Consider the following 22,633-nt stretch of genomic DNA (forward strand, 5'->3'; position numbering starts at 1 on the left):
CTTGGGGGAAAAACCCCTTGGCTTTGAGCCACCACTGAAGGGACCTCATGTGAAGAAGGCCCAAAGGAATTATGTTGGATGCCACTGCCATGTGGCCCAGCAGTCTTTGAAACTGCTTTACAGTGATGGCCTGGCCTAGCTTTATCCCTGACACCATGGTCAGGATGGATTCGATACGTGCGGGAAACATACGTGCCTGCATCGTAACCGAATTCCATACCACGCCCAGAAAAGTAGTTTTCTAAGCTGGTTCTAACACACTTTTCTTAGTGTTGAGTCTCAACCCCAAATTCTGAATGTGGCCAAGAACGACATCTCGATGCCGAACTGCCATTTCTCGATACTGGGCCAATATGAGCCAGTCATCGATATAATTCAGAATACGGATGCCCTGAAGCCTCAGTGGAGCCAGAGCTGCATCCATACACTTAGTGAACGTGCGGGGAGAGAGTGCTAGGCCAAACGGAAGAACCCGATATTGGTACGCTTCGCCCCCGAAAGCGAACCTCAGGAACCTCCTGTGACATGGAAGGATGGAGACATGAAAATAGGCGTCTTTTAGATCTATCGTGACAAACCAATCCTCGGATATGATTTGATTCACGATGATGGGAATAGTGAGCATCTTGAACCTGAATCTCCTCAGAGAACGATTCAACTGCCTCAAATCTAAAATCGGCCTCAGCCCGCCATCCTTCTTTGGAACTATAAAGTACCGGCTATAAAAACCCTGACCCCCTGTCTGGTAGGGGAACAATTTCTATGGCCCCTATGACCAGTAGAGTCTGTACCTCTTGTTCCATAACCCGAGCCTGTTCTGGAACCACTGCAGTCGGTACCACCCCAGCAAACTTGGGAGGTTGGTGACTGAACTGCAGTCTGTACCCATATTTTATAATATTCAGGACCCATATAGATATATTCGGAAGGCTTTGCCATTCTTCTACAACATCTACTAAGGGAACCAGCCCCTCGAGACTGACCTCGGGTGATTTCGAGCACTATTCTCGACCTCCTGAAGCGGAGGACCGACAGGAAAAAGTTGAGAAAGATTTTGTGACCACAGTCGGTGCCCTGTTCCAAGCTTTTGGGGCGAACGCCACGGTGTGCATTCGCTGGAAAGCGATGTGGCCTGAAGCTCACTTTATGGCAGGATACAGACATCGATTTCCTGAGGGCTCCCCCAGAGGGGAGGCTCTTTCGGTTTCGTTCTCGACACCCTGAAGCGGAGGACCGGCAGGGAATAATCGAAAACAGTTTCCGATCTGCGGACAGGAACACTGCCTGGCCGCAAGCCTTTTTGGGCGGGCATTACAGCGTGCATTAGCTGAAAACCGATGCGTCCCGAAGCGCAGTTGACGCTGGATACAAACATCGATTTCCTGAGGGCTCCGCAGAGGAGCGATTCTCGCTCGTCCCTCCACGGGGGGGGGGACAGCCATCTTCGTCTCGTTTTCGATACCCTGATGCGGAGGACCGGCAGGGAAAAAATAGAAAACGATTTTCGACGTTCGCTGCTCATCTTAATTCTTCAGAATTAAATGCAGCCAAAAACACTGGATAAGTGAAACACAGTCTAGATGGTAGGCTGAATTAAAATATCTAACTTCTTAAAGTGAGATAATATATTCCATCATTTCAATTCCATCATTTTAACTCATAGAATTAAATGCAGCCATAATCACCAGACAATATACTGTTTTTATATTTATTTACACGGTCTCGTAATCTACACGCTGCCTCGGCAAACGCGAGATTCGAGCCGTTATAATATTTGGCTTTCATCCCTCGAGAAGAAAGTCATCAGGTGCGAGGTTGAAACATCCAAAAGCGCACGGAATTTAGCACGCGCGCCCGAGATATTTCTCAATAAACACTGCCAGCACTCTCAGGAGCTGATTGTGAATGCCTCGCACCCAAACAGTATTATTTCACAGATCGCGTGTATCCCTTTTATTGCAGACTCGTAATCTACGCGCTGCCTCAGCAAACGCGAGATTCGAGTCGTTCACAATATATTTGGCTTTCATCTCTCGAGAAGAAAGTCAACGGGCGCGAGGCTGAAAAACCCCCGAAACGCACGGCTGTGTGCGTCGAGATATTTCTCAATGAACACGCAGCCAGCACCCTCAGGAGCTGACTGTGCATGCCTCGCACCCACACAAAATCTTGTTATTTATCTAATATAGATTTTGTATTGCAATGCAGTGGGACAATTCTTTATTTTTGGGTTACAAACAACACCAGCGAGTGTGACTCATGTTCCTCGATCCCAATGCTGAGCACCTCCACTCCCTCAGAAGCAGATAGCTCGAGCATCGGGCACTCGTCACGGGCAGAAGAAACCACATCGCGGGCTTCTGCGTCGTGAGCGAGCGTTATAGAATCTGCGGATGATGAACGAGAAAGTGCCTCGGCAGTCTCGTTCTCATCCGCGAGATCCTTCTGCGATCCCCACGATCTAAGCCGCCGCGCCGCCTCAACGGACGCGGTACCCGAACCGCGGGGATCGCGAGCCTGGCCTTTATCAGAAACCAAACGGGAGCGCAGCACTCTAATCGGGAGTACTTTCACAATGTTCACAGGCAAGCCCCCTCGAGAGCTGCCTGTGCGTGCTGCGCTCCTAAACAGTATACACACAACTGATGCGTGTCCCCACCCGTGAGAAATATAGGGCAGGGGTGCACTGCACACACTTAGTGTATCTTCCACTCGCATAATATAGTGGTTTTCAACAGACAAACAACACCAAATAAGACAGACAGTTTCACAGAGAACGCTTGCTGAAGAGCAAAAGCTAATGTGTGTGTGTGCCAGCGTCACTTTTATGCATCCGGTTATGCCGTCACATGTTACGTCATGACGCAACACCAATCAGGATTGGATTAGTTTCATTCATACTTCAGAGGCGCACGCTAAGGGAGCGTCCCCAAAGAGTCGTTTTCAACGACGCAGTGCGAGTTCCCTCGAAAGGGAACTGCTCCAGATTTACAACCACAATGACTAGTACATATAATGAATAAATACGGTATAGGTTCAGCAGCATTTTTTAGTTTTGTAAAAGCACTTTTATAATTACCTTGTCAAATGTATCTGACTTTTATATGTCAGATATTTTAATTTAATCAATTAATTTAATCCAACAGAATTTCTGTTGCCAATAAAATTTGATCAGCATCAACACAAGCCGTCTTTACACTGCCAATGTGGCACAGAACGGCATGTTTACACTTACAGACTGTTTAATGCTGCTCAAGGGTGGCATTAATGTATTTACACAACAATTGCATAATGTAATGGGATCAATGTAATTTTGAATTGTTTTAAAAAAAAATTTTTTTTAAAGTAGGCCTATATAAATTATAAAATTAAACAATAGGATCTAATTACCGGGTAGGGCTGCAATATTATTATTGTCGATTATTGTCCTTGATATTGGAAAAACAAGTCTTCACATTGCTTATCTTAGTAGCACGAAAAACAAAACCGTTATTCAAATTGGGAACAAATTATAGCTTACTGAAAGTGAGAAAAGAACGTTCGAATGAGTTCATCAGAACGTTCCGGGTTACTTGACTGTAACCCTGTTCCCTGAAAAAGCGGAAAGAGATGCTGCACTGCTTAGCGCATTGGGAACGTCTTTAATAATGACCTGCTGTGAATATGGTGTGTAAACACGTCAATGGAACACGTCAGTGACCCGCGACACGAGGCTATAATTAGATGAGCCACAGGTGCATCGTCAGGCTTTTTCAGGGAACAGGGTTACAGTCAAGTAACCCAGAACGTTCCCTTTCAAAAGCTACAATCGATGCTGCGCTGCTTAGCGCATTGGGAACGAGAATGCCCACGCCGCCGTGCTTGAAGGTGTCTGGACTCCTTACGGTTGTGTAGGTGTGCTCACAAGAATGCAAGAAAGCCCTAGACATTAGCTTGTGACGTTGACTCAAGGACGTGAGAGCCCGAAGTGGCATGAACATCCAAGCTATAAAATCTTATGAATGTGTGCAGAGAGGACCAGCCTGCCGCATCACAAACAAGTTGTAAGGGGGTACCCCTTGCCAGAGCAGTAGAGGAGGCGACCCCCTGGTGGAGTGAGCCCTAAGACCCGTTGGCGAAGCTTGGCCGCATGCCTCATAGGCAAGAGTAACAGCACCCCGTCAACCAAGGCGTGGCAAGCCGAAAGAGCGGCCACATAAACCCTGAGGGTGGCGGGGCATGTGCCTGTTGATAATTTCTCCTGCAGGAAGTCCAGAACTGAAGCAATCTGGCAGTTGACCGGATCTGCATTATGTACGACACACCACCTTTCAAAGACACCCCATTTGTTGGCATAACTCTTTCTAGTAGAGGAGGCCCTAGCACTTCGAATGGTCTAATGGCAGGCGAAAGCCCAGTGTCCCTCAGTTGGTACCCATCAGGGGCCAAACATGAAGGTTCCACAGGTCGGGCCTGGGATGGAATATTGTGCCCTCCGCCTGGGACAGAAGGTCCCTCCTTTCCGGAATCGCCCATGGCAAGCCGTCGAGGATGGATATTATCTCCGAGAACCATACTCTGTTCGGCCAATGCGGCGCTATCAGTAAGAGGCAAGACCCTTGTTGGTGAACTCTGGCTAGAACTCCCGGTAGCAGAGATACTGGAGGAAACGCATACAGGTGCATTTTGGGCCATGTGTGCGCCATCGCATCCAGACCCAGGGGGTTAGGGTCATTGTCTTGTTGGAAGGTGAACCTTCGGCCCAGTCTGAGGTCCAGAGCACTCTGGAGAAGGTTTTCGTCCAGGATATCCCTGTACTTGGCCGCATTTATCTTTCCCTCGATTGCAACCAGTCGTCCTGTCCCTGCAGCTGAAAAACACCCCCATAGCATGATGCTGCCACCACCATGCTTCACTATTGAGACTGTATTGGACAGGTGATGAGCAGTGTCTGGTTTTCTCCACACATACCGCTTAGAATTAAGGCCAAAAAGTTCTATCTTGGTCTCATCAGACCAGAGAATCTTATTTATCACCATCTTGGAGTCCTTCAGGTGTGCTTTCATGTGTCTTGCACTGAGGAGAGGCTTCCGTCGGGCCACTCTGCCATAAAGCCCCGACTGGTGGATGGCTGCAGTGATGGTTGACTTACTACAACTTTCTCCCATCTCCCGACTGCATCTCTGGAGCTCAGCCACAGTGATCTTTGGGTTCTTCTTCACCGCTCTCACCAAGGCTCTTCTCCCCCGATAGCTCAGTTTGGCCGGACGGCCAGCTCTAGGAAGGGTTCTGGTCGTCCCAAACGTCTTCCATTTAAGGATTATGGAGGCCACTGTGCTCTTAGGAACCTTAAGTGCAGCAGAAATTTTTTTGTAACCTTGGCCAGATCTGTGCCTTGCCACAATTCTGTCTCTGAGCTCTTCAGGCAGTTCCTTTGACCTCATGATTCTCATTTGCTCTGATATGCACTGTGAGCTGTAAGGTCTTATATAGACAGGTGTGTGGCTTTCCTAATCAAGTCCAATCAGTATAATCAAACACAGCTGGACTCAAATGAAGGTGTAGAACCATCTCAAGGATGATCAGAAGAAATGGACAGCACCTGAGTTAAATATATGAGTGTCACAGCAAAGGGTCTGAATACTTAGGACCATGTGATATTTCAGTTTTTCTTTTTTAATAAATGTGCAAAAATGTCAACAATTCTGTGTTTTTCTGTCAATATGGGGTGCTGTGTGTACAAAAATGAGGAAAAAAAAAGAACTTAAATGATTTTAGCAAATGGCTGCAATATAACAAAGAGTGCAAAATTTAAGGGGGTCTGAATACGTTCCGTACCCACTGTAAATGTATAATTGTGTGAAATGTATTCTGAAAATTGGCTAGCAATTTCGACAAGCAAATACCAAGAAATAGGTTACTGCAGTTTGTCTTTCGACAACACTTGCAAAATCCGCGATGGGACTGAGCTCGAACAGCTTCAGCATCAGCGACTTTTTATTGTATGAAATCGTTGTCAATCAAAAGGAGATGCAGCCTTTTGCCAGACCCTCCAATCATCACGCAGAAGCCCGGAGTCCAGGCCAGCCCACTCCTCCATTCACTCCAGAGATGCTGAGCGTCCGTGGGCGGGACATAATCGCAGCATTTATCCAATGACCGTCTAGTTTAGAAGCACTGAAAAAAACAGTTCAAAGCAGCCCCATTGAAGTCAATGGACGCTAGGCTTCAACAGGGAAATGCACTGACGCTACGGGAATGTATGAGAAGGAAATCGAGTCAGCCGACCTGCTATATGGAGCTGATTCTGAACGAACTCATTCAGAGATGAACGTGTTATAACGCATTTTTAGTCAATAAAATGTTAACACAATAGTACATATTTGACCATTCATTTTTTTACATTATAGGGGAAGCAGAGCTTAAATAAATATAGGGGAAGCAGACAGTCTTAAATAAATCCCCACTGTCAGGGAGGCATCTGTTGTTAACAGTCTGCGACGACAAGGTGCCCCTAGAGTGGGACCCAAGGCGAGGAACCGGGGTCTGAGCCACAGAGATAGTATACGAAGCCCTCGGCGCATCACTTTTATTTGCCTTTGAGGATTGACCCTTGGATGAAATCCCCTGAACAACCCACAACTGAAACAGTCTCATGTGCAACAGCCCCAATGGAATTACCGTGGATACTGAGGCCATGAAACCTAACATTTTTTGGTACTGACGAACAGTGCAATTTTGGCCTAGCCTGACTTTGCTCATGGTTAGCCGAATGGTCTCGATTCGAGCAGCAGACAATTGTGCCCGCATCGTGATCGAATCCCAAACGATCCAGAGATAAGTCATTCTCTGGGTAGGAGAAAGAACACCTTTCTTGGTGTTAAGTCTCAACCCTAGAGAAACTAGATGAGCTAACACGGTGTCTCTGTGTTGAAGCGCCACCTTTTGCGATTGTGCTAGTATTAGCCAGTTGTCTATGTAATTCAAAATGCAAATGCCCTGGAGTCTTATTGGAGCCAGTGCTGCATCCATGCATTTTGTGTACATGCGGGGTGACAAGGCTAGGCCGAATGGAAGAACCCGAAATTGGTATGCTTCGCCCCCGAAAGCGAAACTCAGGAACTTCCTGTGTTATGGCAATATTTGTATGTGAAAATATGCGTCCTTCAGATCGATCGTGACGAACCAATCGTGATGTTGAATTTGCGACTCGACCGTCTTGATGGTTAACATCTTGAACTTGAGTGCTTTGACTGTACGGTTTAAGCCTCGAAGATCTAAGATTGGACGCAACCCCCCGTCCTTCTTGGGAACCAGGAAGTATCTGCTGTAATAGCCCGACTGCCTCTATGGAAGAAGAACATGTTCTATGGCCTCTTTGCTCAGAAGAGTTTGTAGCTCTTGCGACAGTACATGCATCAGCTCCGGTCTCACGGAAGTGGAGAACATGCGATAAATACAACAGACGATAAATAAATTGGATTCTGTATCCTATCTGTACTGTGCTTAATACCCACGCAGAAATGCCTGGCAGAAGTTTCCACGCTGCCAGACTCTCTGAGAGTGGTATCAATTTTAACACTTCCTTTTGAGGGGATGTTAGATGTTCCGTGTCTTGGATGACAGCAGGAAGCAACGGAACATCTAACAATTCGCTGGAAACCGCTGCCCCCCCGAAGCACCAGAGGTGGCGGGGATGGAGAGGTTTCGTGGGGGTAACGAGAAGGGGCGGTCAGATGTAATACGTGCCCCGTCCGCAGGGGGCTACCCCCACCAGACTGGGCGCCAGACCATCTGGACTTCTTCTTTCTGTTGATGATAGTCCTGAGGTCTGGCTTAGGAGGTTGGGTGGCCGATGGCCCCTCCCCTTGAGTGCGGCGAGGAAGGAACTGAACAAACGCCTCATCATGTCTCTTAACCTCTCTGAACCTGGAGACTACTGTGTTGACCGAGTCGCCAAACAGGCCAGAGGGAGAGGCCGGGGAGTCCAGAAGAAAAACACGGTCCTTATCTTTTATCCCCGTGAGGTTGAGCACAGGCAGGGCTGGACTGTAATCTGGCATACCGGGCAAATGCCCGGTGGGCCGACGTGCTTTTGGGCCGATACATCTCATACTTTTTTTTTTTTTTAACGGCCCATAAAACTCGTACATCGGCGGCCCATTCGTTTTGTTTTGTTTAATTGACGGCGCTGGGTTAGTGCCGGTGTAATGCATTGGTCAAAAAAAAAAGTAAGTGTTAGTTTTTTTTTTTCACTGACAGACCGGCCCATGAAACGCGTAGATCAGCGGCCCATTGGTTGTTTTCTTGATTGACACTGGGCTGGCCCAATCACATCTTTAAACACCTCCCCCTCTGGGCTTTGAGTGAACGTGCAGTGTCAAGTGTGTATCTGTCAAAATAGTCTGAGAGATGGAGAAGAAACGCAAGGAAAGTGCAGAGAAATTGCGTGAAAAATAGATACAGGCCCTTCAAGCAGACGCTGTAAAATGTGTCAAGATATATATGTTTTCTGCAGCAGCAGGACCTTCATCAGCTCCAGTGGCTGATGATGAGGATAGTGAGGAGGATCAGGAGAGAGATGAGAAAGTGTAACGTAGAGTACGCGGTAAGCAGAACTACTTTCGAAACACTTTGGCTATGAGTGTAGGAACCCATAACCCAGTTACAGATTATTTCCACATCTGCATAGTTGACGATTACAGCAATTTACTAGAAGTTTAATGAGACGCGTTTGTATCCATGTTTTCCGCCAAAATAAAAGCTCGATGCAGTTTCCGTCAAAATAAAAGATCATGTGCTTATCTCTTTCAAGTATAGAAATTAGTACAAAACTAATTATGAGTTTTCTTTATTTTTCGGTGCATTATTTTTTACAAAATATATATATTAGGCTACTATCATGAGATTAATATTATAACTATTATTATGTAGTAGTGTAATAAAGACAGACACTGTTACTAAAAGAGGTTTGATTTTTTTCTTTGTTATACTTGCACACTGAATATGAGTTGGAGCTTTTAATTTTGAACCCTCAAACTGCACCAGATTGATGAATTTAACATTAAAATGCAAAAAAAATTCTTAGGGGGACCATGCCCCCAACCCCCCCTAGAGGTCCACCCACCACAGTTTTACCAAAATTCCTGTGAGAAGCACTGGTATTGCTATGCCATTGCAGCTTATAGCTTGTTTTTTTGGATTCACCACTGTGGAGTATAGTTCGACTGTATTAATAAATTACAATTTTGTACTTATTTCATCTGTTAACTCTCACTCGTTTATACTCACTCATTACATGGCATTAGTGGTTTTAATGAATAGGAGTTGAACAAAAACATATTCAAAGGCGTGCAAAGATGGGTGGTGTTTATGATCATATGTAGTGGGCCAGTCTGGGCCAAAATGCCAGGGCCGATTTTCTGTCCCAGTCCAGCCCTGGCCACAGGTGCCTCTCTGTGCTGACTAACGCAGCCATAGAACGGCCGATGGCACGGGCCGTCTGTTTAGTGGCACGGAGAGACAGGTCTGTGGCTCGGCGCAGTTCAGAAAATGCTTCCTCATCTATCGTAGTGCCTGCACTCAAGTCCTTCAAGAGGTCAGCCTGGTACGCCTGTAACACAGCCATTGTGTGCAGCGCAGCACCAGCCTGACCTGCAGCTTGGTAAGCTTTACCCACAAGAGCCAATGTTGTTCTGCACGGCTTCATGGGGAGGGTAGGTCTCTTAAGCGAAGATGCGAACGTCTCTTCAACCCGAGGCATCTCCGCATACCCCCGCGCCTTCGAACCCACGATAGTCGAAAAAGTCGATGTCGAGGAAGCAAAGACACGAGAGGTATATGGTTTTCTCCATGATTTAGATAGCTCATCATGGAGGTCCTCGAAGAAGGGGAGAGACTGATGTTGCGGTCCCTCCCCCCTGCCACCAGAAACCTATCCTCAAGCTTACTGCGTTTGGGGGTCTCTTGTTCGCGAGGCCAGTCAAGCTGCAATCTGGCCACCGCACAAGTAGCCAACTCAAGTAATTCCTCGACGGACTTATCGAAGTGCGAGGAATGCTCAGAGGTTGGCTACTCGAAGTCCGTAGACCCAAGAGATTCATCATTGTCCCCTGCATGAGCCGAAGAAGCACAGGGGTGCGCTTCGGGATCACGTGAGGGAACTTGTGGATCTGGTGAGTGAGCAAGCGTTTTAGTTTTTGCACCTGTATCTTAAATTTAAGGCATTTATGTGAGTATTGTGGGCATTTTTACCCCTTAAGCCCAAATGTGAATCCACTGCAATGAGAAACATAAAACAGCTTGGTTTTAAAGTGACTTCTGTGTGAGCTGTACTTCATACATTGTTACATAATTGACAATAGATAATGGACACTTTTTGCATGCACATTTTATCTGAAATATTGCTAACGCTATGAGTTACTGTAACTAGTAAAATAAAATAAATACAGTATATAAATACATTAAAGACTAATGCATAGTATTTTTTTGGGGGGGGGGTGTGTCTTTCTGTGTCTCTCAGAGTCGTTCACTGTTGTGGTTCCTCGTGATCAGATAGTGGCACTTGTCGGGTCCACAGTCACTCTGCCCTGCTGGATCTCTCCTCCTGAGAACGCTGAAGCTCTGGAGATCCTCTGGTACCGTAAAGAGTTCAGCAAACCTGTTCTCCTCTATCAGCATGGGAAGATCCAGGACGTCCAAGAGGAATCGTTCAGGAACAGAAGCTCACTGACTCTGTGGTCAGATCAGTCTGTTGGACTGAAGGATGGAGACGTCTCTCTACGCCTGGAGAAACTCAGGATTCAGGATGAAGGTTCATTTCACTGTTATGTCAGTGGAGAAAGTGAATATGACAGTGGAGAGGTGGTTCTCAAAGTCACTGGTGAGTCAAAACCTACAATTCATGTTTTATGGATCATTAAAGCCTGTAAAGGGGACATTTGTTTTATTGCAAGGGGAAAACATCATTACATGAACTTCCAAATGAATTGAAGAATCTGGGGTTGACTATACTCCTAATCATCCCCATATGTATATATACTAATTGGCTTCATCACTCTGTCTCTTCTCCACCAATAAGCTGGTGTGTGGTGGGCGTTCTGGCGCAATATGGCGATAACAATATATTGCAATAATATTATCCAGGTGGATGCTGCACATTGGTGGTGGTTGAGGAGATTCCCCCTTCCATGTAAAGTGCTTTAACCCTCTGGGGACCAAGCTGTTTTTGGGGCCCTTGAGATGTTCTGACATGCTCTGACATTTGTGCTTTTTTCAGTTATTTATAAACATGTTAATGGCAAAGGTGTAAATTCACTCTATATAGCACATACAGGCCTACCATAATATGCGAGCAACATGTATGTAGATGTTTGTATTTTTAAGAGAATAATGTTTATGAGTGGTTATTTAAAAAAATAAAAATGAAAGTTGCTGAAATAAGACCACAAAACTCATACAAAATATGTGCCCACAAGACTTTTGACTAATAGATGTTTTCTCTTCGAGTTCTAGCTTCAAAATTATGTGAAAATAGTCTTGCTTTATCGTTCACAAAAAAAAAATACATTGATTTAAATGGTGTAAAACAGGTTTTGCTTGGAAAGCCAATATGCGAGGGGGAGGAGTAGTTTACACCTTAGATTACCCAGTCCCACCCACTCTGCATAATGACTCTGCATAATTAGCCATTCATTCAGGTGTGACACTGACTGAGCCACAATGCAAGGACAAAATAGCCTATATATTTAGAAGAAGACTTATATTGACCATTTAAGATTTTGCTTACATCTATCTTGTAAATATGTTTTCCTATTTTATTAAAAAGGTTACAATTACAACAATAATTACAATTACAGCAATATTTCTGCAAAAAAAGTACTCTTTCTTTGTAAAAAAAAAAAAAAAGATTATAGGCCTACATTTTATCATATGTATTCATTAGTTTGAATATAGCCAACATTGGAACATCTTAGTCTATGACTTTATTTTTGACAAAATAGTATTTTATATATATGAGCAGAAAAGCTTATTTGATGTGACAGTATATTCTACAGTAAAAACTGTACCCAAATCTAGTCAACAAAATGTTGTCTTTCATACTTCGCCTGACTGTAACGTTGTTTTTATGAAATATTAGGGCATAGCCTATAAATGTTAATTTGCAGTTTAATACGTTGCTTAAATACAAATACATTTTATTTCAACATATTTCAGTCGATTTTTACTCATCTCAGTAGGCTATAGCAAAGCAGTTTATTCTTTCACACACAGACGCGCGATTCATATTTAGGCTAAACAGTCTTTACAAATATGTACCCTTCATTCATCTCACAGAAACGCGATTCATATTTAGGCTAAACAGTCTTTACAAATATGTACCCTTCATTCATCTCACAGAAACGCGATTCATATTTAGGCTAAACAGTCTTTACAAATATGTACCCTTCATTCATCTCACAGAAACGCGATTCATATTTAGGGTAAACAGTCTTTACAAATATGTACCCTTCATTCATCTCACAGAAACGCGATTCATATTTAGGGTAAACAGTCTTTACAAATATGTACCCTTCATTCATCTCACAGAAACGCGATTCATATTATAGAAACGCGATTCATCTTTTTGTTTACATAGGCCTACACTAACGTTATTCCATAACGTTATTCCACATTAACACTTGAGAAAGGATAACTTAGCCTACCTCACTCCTCAGCGGGATCTGCTCCTCATATCAGCACGGAAAATTTTCTCCATAAGGTAGGCTATATTATGCCTCTTTGTTTACAGTTGATGTGGGGGCGTTTCACAGACTGAAATGGTTCTCAGAATTTGCGTTTGAATAGCGCGCGCTCTCCGGGGAGTGGTCAAATTACTGTGAATCATCTCGTAATGAGCTCGACTGGAGTCGCTCTCTTTTTATACAGATTACAGAAGCTGATAATATTTGTTTTTTATATAAATTACTTCATTTAAAAGCTGCGATCTCAAGCTTTATGCCCGTGGGTCTGTTTCCCTGTTTGACTGAATTTTCGCAGTTATAGATCATTTTCGAACGCGTTTCAAACGGGAGTTTACTGACAGAGAGAAGGCAGAAATCGCATCATGTTAGTTTTTCTTTATTTGTCAAAAAGCAAAACACTTTATTTTTATTGTGAGTATACAGAAAAAAAATAGAAACTGAACAGGATCGATTGATGTATTACACGAAAATGAAAGATCAAAATTAACAGAGCATTTTGTGTTTATTTTTCATTGCTAAAAAAAAAAACGAGCAAAACGCGCGGGCGCGTTTTTGGTCCCCAGAGGGTTAAAGTGCAGAGAAAAACGCTATATAAATGTAATGAATTATTATTATAATTCATTTTTAACACTATTTTCCCACTACCTTCTCAATGGAGGTGCCGAAGAGTCCCTATCCTTGCCGGACACCATCAACATGCTCTGCTGGATCAAGATGCCGCCGAGCAGTCTTCCGGGTCCATCAGATCACTAGGGCTGACAAGAGAGGGCTGAGAAAGCAAAACTCCAGTCAAGCATGAGTGGAGCTTCCTCACTGTAAACTTGTCACAGTGATCCATTCCCCTCGAGGGCTGAATTCTGAATCCTAAGCAGACAATGCAGAGCTCATGAGTGTCCTCAGGTGTCAAATAACGAGGACACGGCAGCAAGACAAAATAACTCGGGCACCCCTTTACACGCACGCACTCCATGTGTGATGTCAGGACTGCTGTCTGCCAATAAAATTGCCATGTGTATAATAAATGCTCAGACACCGGTCATACTGTGGTGTTCCCCATAGCGTCAACACCAAGATGCAGTATCGAATTTCCACTTCGAAAGGGAATGTCATGGTTACTGTTGTATCCCTCGTTCCTTGAAGGAGGGAACAGAGTCATTATGTCGAAAAGACTGACATTATGGGAGTCCAATCACCTTCTGGGACCCAGATTATGGAACAACCTGCCAATACAAATTAGAACAGCTCACTCACTACCAGTTTTTAAATCCCTACTGAAAACTCATCTATTCTCCTTAGCTTTTAATACCATCTAAGTGTCCTCTCTTCTGTAGCCTATAAATTTTAATTTGATGTTGAATATATGTCTATAGTTCAATTGTCTAATACTATACATGTAACCTCTCAGCTGTTGTGTATTTTAACCGTATGCTATGTTCTATTTAATGATTGTACAGCACTTTGGTCAGTCCTGTGACTGTTGAAATGCGCTTTATAAATAAACAAACTAAACTAAACTAAACTTCTAGTGGTAACAAAACAAGCCAATGGACATTGGCAAGTGAGATTTGCATTGCAAGCCACTCCCCCGGACAAACAGTTATACAAGCTTGCCAGCAACTCACTCATTCGGGTTTGTGCTGAGGAGCCGAGACAGGGTCCCAGCCATTCAGCGGTGATACGGGGTTGTGGCAGCCGGGACATATCATCTCAGTTCCCTCCTTCAGGGAACGAGGGTTACAGCAGTAACCAAGACTTTGAAAGGGGCACAGCAACGAAAGGGAGTGGTGGGAACATTGGGCACATATCCGGGCTGGGGTCTCAGGATTATGTGAGAGTCAGCTGACCCAAATTCCAGACAAGTTTCGCTGACCGAAAATGCCTGCAGGTCCTCTACCCTCTTGATAGACATGAGCTCAGTCAGGATCTTAAGCTTGACTGACTGTAACACAGTCAAATGGCACTCTCTGCAGGGCTGTAAGTACAGCGGAGAGGTCCCAAGAGGGGATAAGGAATGGTCGAGGAGGATTTAGTCTCTAGGCGCCTCTCAGGAACCTGATGATCAGGTTGTACACTCCCGAAGACCTACTGTCTACTGCTTTGTGATGTGCTGCAATTGCAGCAACATACACTTTCAAGGTGGAGGGAGACAGCCTTCTCTTCAACCTCTCCTGCAAGTAAGAAAGCACAGAGCTGATCGGGCATTTACGAGGGTCCTCCTGGCAGGGAGGAACACCAATCAATGAACAGTCTCCACTTAAAGGCATAATCTCGCCTAGTAGAGGGGGTGTGAATACACTTGAATTGAACATGGGCAAAAATGAAAATGTTTTTTTTTTTTTCTTTTAGCATTATTTAATTATATATTTTGCTTCAGAGTTTAGTTCATATTCATATGGACTTTCTTTCTCAGATTCATCAGATCTATGGAAGGCACTTTTCTTCACCATTCTCATCTGTGCTCTTCTGGGTTTGGTTGGGCTGATCCTGTACAAATACAGACAGAAACTAACAGGTACAATCAGGTTGAAAGATTTTTTAAAAGAGTTTGTCTTTAGGAGTTTGTTATTATGTTTTATGCATCTCATGTGTTTTATCTGTTTTGCAGGGAAGAAACCAGTAGAACAAAGTAAGTAACATGAACTCAAGCCATGTACATCTAAACTCAGTCATGGATCAGATGAACGCTTTCAGGCACAGGATTACTGTGAGAAAATACCTGTTCTTTTCTGAAAAGACTTTCTGATACAGTTAAAGTAGTCTATGGTGTTATGCCAGTCAATGCCGGAGATGGTTAAATGTGCAATTTAATCTGGAGAAATGATAATTGATAAAACAGATTGATAATTAATCCCTCTAATTTTATTTAATTTTAGTTTGTGAGGATGGAGCTATGGAGAAACTGACAGAAGAAGGTACTTTATTAAATGTTCTTTAATATATTTTTATAAGAACCATAACTGCAGAAGAAAATATGAACATGGTTTGGTGGAAAATAGAATGAACTGAATAATGAAACAGTCAGTTCAGGATCAGGTCTGTCCACAAATGTGTTAGTAAAAGTGAACTTGATTAACAAATCATTGTCTTTTTGTTGCTTTTATAGTCTAACTGTAACATAAGAATTTGCTCACTTTCCATATTTGTCAATTATACTTTTCTCTGTTACACATTGATAACTCTGTCCTCAAAACATTTTTTTTTTTTTTTAAAACCTCAAATTGCTTGTTTTTCATTTTAGCTGGGGGAGAGATAAATATAGAAGACCTGAGGAAACATGCAGGTATGACAATCTCATTTACATATATTTCATATGCATATATGTAAATATGATCTCACACACACAAGTTTGAGGATTAATAATTGTTGCTTTGTTTTTTCCTCACAGTTCAGATCACTATTCACCAACATTATGTATCTCCAGATTTGAACATTTCTAAGGACCGTAAAATAGTGAGGCACAAAAAAGGATATAATCACACTGAAGAGGGATTCCCCTACAAATTATATGCATTTGGAGCCCAAAAATTTAAATATGGCCGTCACTATTGGGAGGTTGCGTTGGCACGAGAAAATACACCTCCTAAAACCTACTGGTTAATTGGTGTGGCGAAAGATGGGAATTTTCGTTCAAAAGACAAATCTTTTACTCAATCAAACGGTTACTGGTTCTTGTGTTCAGATGGTCCTAATGGTGTTTTCACCAACGCTGATCCACCAGTTAAACTCCCACTGACACAGAGACCTGAACAACTGGGAGTTCTGTTAGATTATGATGACGGTCAGCTGTCATTTTACAATGTCAAAGAGAGGAAACATCTGCTGACCATGAGCACCAGATTCACTGTATCAGTCGCTCCGCTGTTTAATCCAGGTGTAGAAGAACAGAGTCTGCTAGAAATTCTGGATTGTCCAAAAGCTGTAGAATCAGCTGTAGAGTCCAGAGAACCTTTACTGAGTAACACAGAGTCTACACCGGAGGCAAGCGGCGCGATGCAACGCATCAAAAGCAAATAGAAACCATTATAATCAGTGATGCTGTCTACACTGGATGATGGACAATAGTAAAGTGATGCTCTGCTCTATTTCTGATGTACTCCACACACACACACACACACATACATGTCTATATTACTAACAGGGGACTATCGCTCTACACTGGCCAAGAGGGGACTATGGTTTCTAGACATTTTGAAGAAACAAAAATGGCATACAAAATTTTCTTTTAAGGTCTTTTTTCATAATATAACTTTAAACATGCATTTTTTTATTTTTTAAAAAACATGCCAAGTGGGGACCTGAAACTCTGAACGATCTCTACCTATACAACAGGGGACTCCAGCCTGCAATGGAACTGTGTGCCTGTGTGTGTGAACAGTGAAGTTAACTGGCAGTGAAGTCTGTCTTCATTTTGTAACTTGTATATATATATATATATCAAAAATGTAATTGCTTGAGGAAAGACCATTTAAATCTACAACAGGGTAAATAATACAGACTGCCCGGAGGCAAATGTTTTAAAAGCAGAGGCGAGAAGACACTTCTTATCATTCATAATATTATTTTCTTTTTTAACACTCTCTCTTCCTAGACACTTTGAATTGGTTATGCAGTCCCTAACAATTAACTTGCTATTGCATACACACATACACACATACATGTCTATATTACTAACATAGGGGACTTTCGCTCTACACTGACCAACAGGGGACTTCTGCCTGCAATGGAACTGTGTGTGTGTGAACAGTGTCTTTATTTTGTAACTATAACTATAAGTTACATTATATATATATTATATATATGCAGTCCCTAACAATTAACTTACCATTGCATACACACATACATGTCTATATTACTAACATAGGGGACTATCGCTCTACACTGACCAACAGGGGACTTCTGCCTGCAATGGAACTGTGTGTGTGAACAGTGTCTTTATTTTGTAACTATAACTATAAGTTACATTATATATATATTATATATATGCAGTCCCTAACAATTAACTTACCATTGCATACACACATACATGTCTATATTAACATGGGGGACTATCGCTCTACACTGACCAACAGGGGACTTCTGCCTGCAATGGAACTGTGTGTGTGTGAACAGTGTCTTAATTTTGTAACTATAACTATAAGTTACATTATATATCTATTATATATATATGCAGCCCCTAACAATTAACTTACCATTGCATACACACATACACACATACATGTCTATATTACTAACATAGGGGACTTTCGCTCTACACTGACCAACAGGGGACTTCTGCCTGCAATGGAACTGTGTGTGTGTGAACAGTGTCTTAATTTTGTAACTATAACTATAAGTTACATTATATATCTATTATATATATATGCAGCCCCTAACAATTAACTTACCATTGCATACACACATACACACATACATGTCTATATTACTAACATAGGGGACTATCGCTCTACACTGACCAACAGGGGACTTCTGCCTGCAATGGAACTGTGTGTGTGTGAACAGTGTCTTAATTTTGTAACTATAACTATAAGTTACATTATATATCTATTATATATATATGCAGCCCCTAACAATTAACTTACCATTGCATACACACATACACACATACATGTCTATATTACTAACATAGGGGACTTTCGCTCTACACTGACCAACAGGGGACTTCTGCCTGCAATGGAACTGTGTGTGTGTGAACAGTGTCTTAATTTTGTAACTATAACTATAAGTTACATTATATATCTATTATATATATATGCAGCCCCTAACAATTAACTTACCATTGCATACACACATACATGTCTATATTACTAACATAGGGGACTATCGCTCTACACTGACCGACAGGGGACTTCTGCCTGCAATGGAACTGTGTGTGTGTGAACAGTGTCTTTATTTTGTAACTATAACTATAAGTTACATTATATATCTATTATATATCCCCTTAAACCCTGAGGCCATTTTTGGAGTTGTTTTGTCTGAGTGACACACAAAAAAGTAAAGACTCATAACTTCAAAACTATAACAAGGAGAGTCAAAAGGTAGGTATCGTTTGATAGAACTCTTTTCAAATTTTTTGAAAATATAAATTACATTACATTTGGATATTCTCCTGCCGAGAAACTGCTGATAAATACAAAAAAAAAAACATAATTTTTATTATGATTTTGCATATCTCTCTTGTTTGACATGCAATAACTTGGGAAGGAAATATGGTAGCAGATTAATTCTTTTTTGGGGAAGTACCCCTAAATGTGAGCTGCATCTGAATCAAATTTTGTGGTGATCGCATAAAGTACTCAAACGTTACAGCATTTGGAACAAAGGTAGCCTTTTTGTTTAGTCCTCGCACATTTGAAAAACAATAAAAAAAATGAGTTTTCTGAGTGACATACACAAAACTACAGACTCATAACTTCAAAACTATAGCAAGGAGAGTCAAAAGGTAGGTATCGTTTGAAAGAACACTTTTCAAATTTTTTGAAAATATAAATTACATTACATTTGGACATTCTGCTGCCGAGAAACTGCTGATAAAAGACAAAAAATATATATATTTTTTATAATGATAATGCATATCTTTCTTGTTTGACATGGTATAACTCAGGAAGGAAATAAGGTAGGAGGAAAATTCTTTTTTGGGGAAGTCCCTCTACATATGAGCTGCATCTGGATAAAATTTTGTGGTGATTGGATAAAGTAATCAAAAGTTACAGCAAGAAAAAAAAAAGATAGCCTTTTTGTTGAGACCTTGACGCCCCCTCATGGGCATTTTTGATAGTGTTTCACCATGAAGAATATCTTATCATAAAAGCAATAGATAAAGTTAATTTTGGGCTCATTTTAATTGTATTAATATGCTGTAAAAAATGAAGTGCCATTTTCAATGATTTTTTTAATGTTTCATGAGATGTATGATGTTTTTGACACATTGCAGTACATAGTACAAAAAAGTATTTTATAGATTATGATTTCTTTTTTATATTTATCAGCAAATAACTCAGCAATACTTAGGAGTTTTTCAAATTGGCTACATTCACTGTAAAGTTCAGACTCTAAGGTTTCAAATGACACCAATTTTGTTTGAATCAAGGCAATATTTTTGAAAAATATGATAATGAATATTTTCGCAGCTAGGTGGCGCCATGGGTGGCGCACGCGGTCGGTACACTCCGGTTTAGAGAGACTAGACAGCACTTGTTCAGAGTTGATTGAAGTGGTTGGATTCTTTAAAAAGCTGAGATTCTAAGCTTTAAGATGATACATATTTTTTGTTATTCCACATTTGAAAACGAGCGCGGACGGTTCCGGGAAAATTGGAAAACACTTTGCTCCCCAGAAGGATGAGAGACTTGTTTTTTAGCCAAGTATGCATCACTTCGTGAGGAATATCTCGTGATCAAAGCAATGGATTATGTTGTGTTTGGGCTCTTTGTAATCGTGAGAATCTGCTGTCAATAAAGATGTTCGATTTTTTACAATCCATGCATGTTTTATTGAGTTATGAGCTGAAACGTCACATCAAAACAACATAGCATCACTGCTATTGCTACTTCATAGGTGCGCCTCTGGTATTTTTTTGTGTCAGAACGCCATAAGGAATATCTTTAGATCTGAGTGATGGATTATGGTGTGTTTGGGCTCTTTTTAATCTTAACAATCTGCTGTAAATAATGATGTGCCATTTTCCACAATTGATGCATGCTTCATTGAGTTATGAGTTAGAACGCGACATAAGTGCTACATCTATAATAAAGATCTATGTGCGCATTTGTGGCTTCATGTGTTACAACTCCACGAGGAATAACTTTAGATATGAGTGATGGATTATGCTGAGTTTGGGCTCTTTTTAATCGTGAGAGTCTGCTGAAAATAATGATGTGCATTTTTCTACGATATGTGCATGCTTCATGAAGTTATAAGTGAAAACCAAACGCGAGTGCTTCATGAGTATATATTTGGCTAGGTGCGTCTTTGGTATTTTCTGTGTTAGAACGCCATGAAGAATATCTTTAGATATGATTGATAAGTTTGGGCTCTTCTTAATCGTGAGCTCCTGCTGTAAATAACGATGTGTCATTTTTCATGATCGATGTATGTTTCATGAAGATACGAGTAAAAAGGCCAAGTCTAAGCTACCTCGCTTGGCTACGTGCGTTTGTGTATTTTTTGTGTATTAGAACTCCATGAGGAGTATCTTTAGTTCTGAGTGATGGATTACGTTGAGTTTGGACTCATTTTAATTGTAAGCATCTGCTGTAAATAATGGTGTGTCATTTTCCACAATCGGAGCATGTTTCATGAAGTTACAAGCGGAAATGTGTCTAAAATTCAGCATCCATATATGGTTTACCCATGGGTCTCTTGAGGGGCTTATTTTACAAAAACCTTGCTCAAGTTTAGTAAAAGCCTGAAACAATTATGCTTGTTGTATTCTACTCATTGAGACCTTTCAAATGACATATGACACATGACTATCTGAGCAGTATGATGTTTTTGACACATATCAGTACATAATAATTTCCTCTTCCTCATAAATTATGTATAAAAAAAAAATCATTTTATCAGCAAATAACTCAGCACTACTTTGGAGATAATCATAATGGCTACATTCATTGTAAAGTTTAGACTCTAAGCTTTCAAATGATGCCTATTTTGTGTTGATCAATGCAGTAGTTTTGAAAAATATGACAATTAATTTTTTCCATAGCTAGGTGGCGCCCTCCGGCGGTATAATCCGTTCTAAAGGAATAACTCAGCACCTTTTAGGAGTTGAATAAAATGTATAGGTGCATTGAAAAGCTGAGATTCTAAGCTTTAAAATGATACCTATTTTGTATTATATCATTCAGTGGTTGCTTAGTAATTTGATTATGAATTTTTTTCATGGGGGGGCGTCCCGCCGGCGGGACGCTTAGGGTTTAAGGGGATATATATGCAGCCCCTAACAATTAACTTACCATTGCATACACACATACATGTCTATATTACTAACATAGGGGACTATCGCTCTACACTGACCAACAGGGGACTTCTGCCTGCAATGGAACTGTGTGTGTGTGAACAGTGTCTTAATTTTGTAACTATAACTATAAGTTACATTATATATCTATTATATATATATGCAGTCCCTAACAATTAACTTACCATTGCATACACACATACACACATACATGTCTATATTAACATAGGGGACTATCGCTCTACACTGACCAACAGGGGACTTCTGCCTGCAATGGAACTGTGTGTGTGTGAACAGTGTCTTAATTTTGTAACTATAACTATAAGTTACATTATATATCTATTATATATATATGCAGCCCCTAACAATTAACTTACCATTGCATATACACATACACACATACATGTCTATATTAACATAGGGGACTATCGCTCTACACTGACCAACAGGGGACTCCAGCCTGCAATGGAACTGTGTGTGTGTGAACAGTGTCTTAATTTTGTAACTATAACTATAAGTTACATTATATATCTATTATATATATATGCAGCCCCTAACAATTAACTTACCATTGCATACACACATACATGTCTATATTACTAACATAGGGGACTATCGCTCTACACTGACCAACAGGGGACTTCTGCCTGCAATGGAACTGTGTGTGTGTGAACAGTGTCTTTATTTTGTAACTATAACTATAAGTTACATTATATATATATTATATATATGCAGCCCCTAACAATTAACTTACCATTGCATACACACATACATGTCTATATTACTAACATAGGGGACTATCGCTCTACACTGACCAACAGGGGACTTCTGCCTGCAATGGAACTGTGTGTGTGTGAACAGTGTCTTAATTTTGTAACTATAACTATAAGTTACATTATATATCTATTATATATATATGCAGTCCCTAACAATTAACTTACCATTGCATACACAC

At 41.4% G+C, this 22,633-nt stretch overlaps 2 protein-coding genes across 2 annotated transcripts in view; one reads left to right on the plus strand and one right to left on the minus strand.

The window, feature by feature from the left end:
* LOC311287874 (erythroid membrane-associated protein-like) overlaps positions 1-22,633 on the plus strand; it is a gene marked incomplete at its 3' end in the record, with an annotated part of 177,103 nt that overhangs the window by 58,700 nt on the left and 95,770 nt on the right. The window contains exons 8-12 of the mRNA XM_084404984.1: positions 10,502-10,861; positions 15,133-15,234; positions 15,328-15,348; positions 15,596-15,634; positions 15,961-16,002. Of these exons, the coding sequence (XP_084261110.1) occupies positions 10,502-10,861; positions 15,133-15,234; positions 15,328-15,348; positions 15,596-15,634; positions 15,961-16,002 (564 nt within the window). The remainder of the gene's footprint in view (positions 1-10,501; positions 10,862-15,132; positions 15,235-15,327; positions 15,349-15,595; positions 15,635-15,960; positions 16,003-22,633) is intronic.
* LOC311287883 (uncharacterized protein) overlaps positions 1-22,633 on the minus strand; it is a 57,678-nt gene that overhangs the window by 15,049 nt on the left and 19,996 nt on the right. The gene's annotated exons all lie outside the window — the stretch shown is intronic.

This window comes from Rutilus rutilus (assembly GCF_951802725.1).
Source record: "Rutilus rutilus genome assembly, chromosome: 3".
NCBI lineage: Eukaryota > Metazoa > Chordata > Actinopteri > Cypriniformes > Leuciscidae > Rutilus > Rutilus rutilus.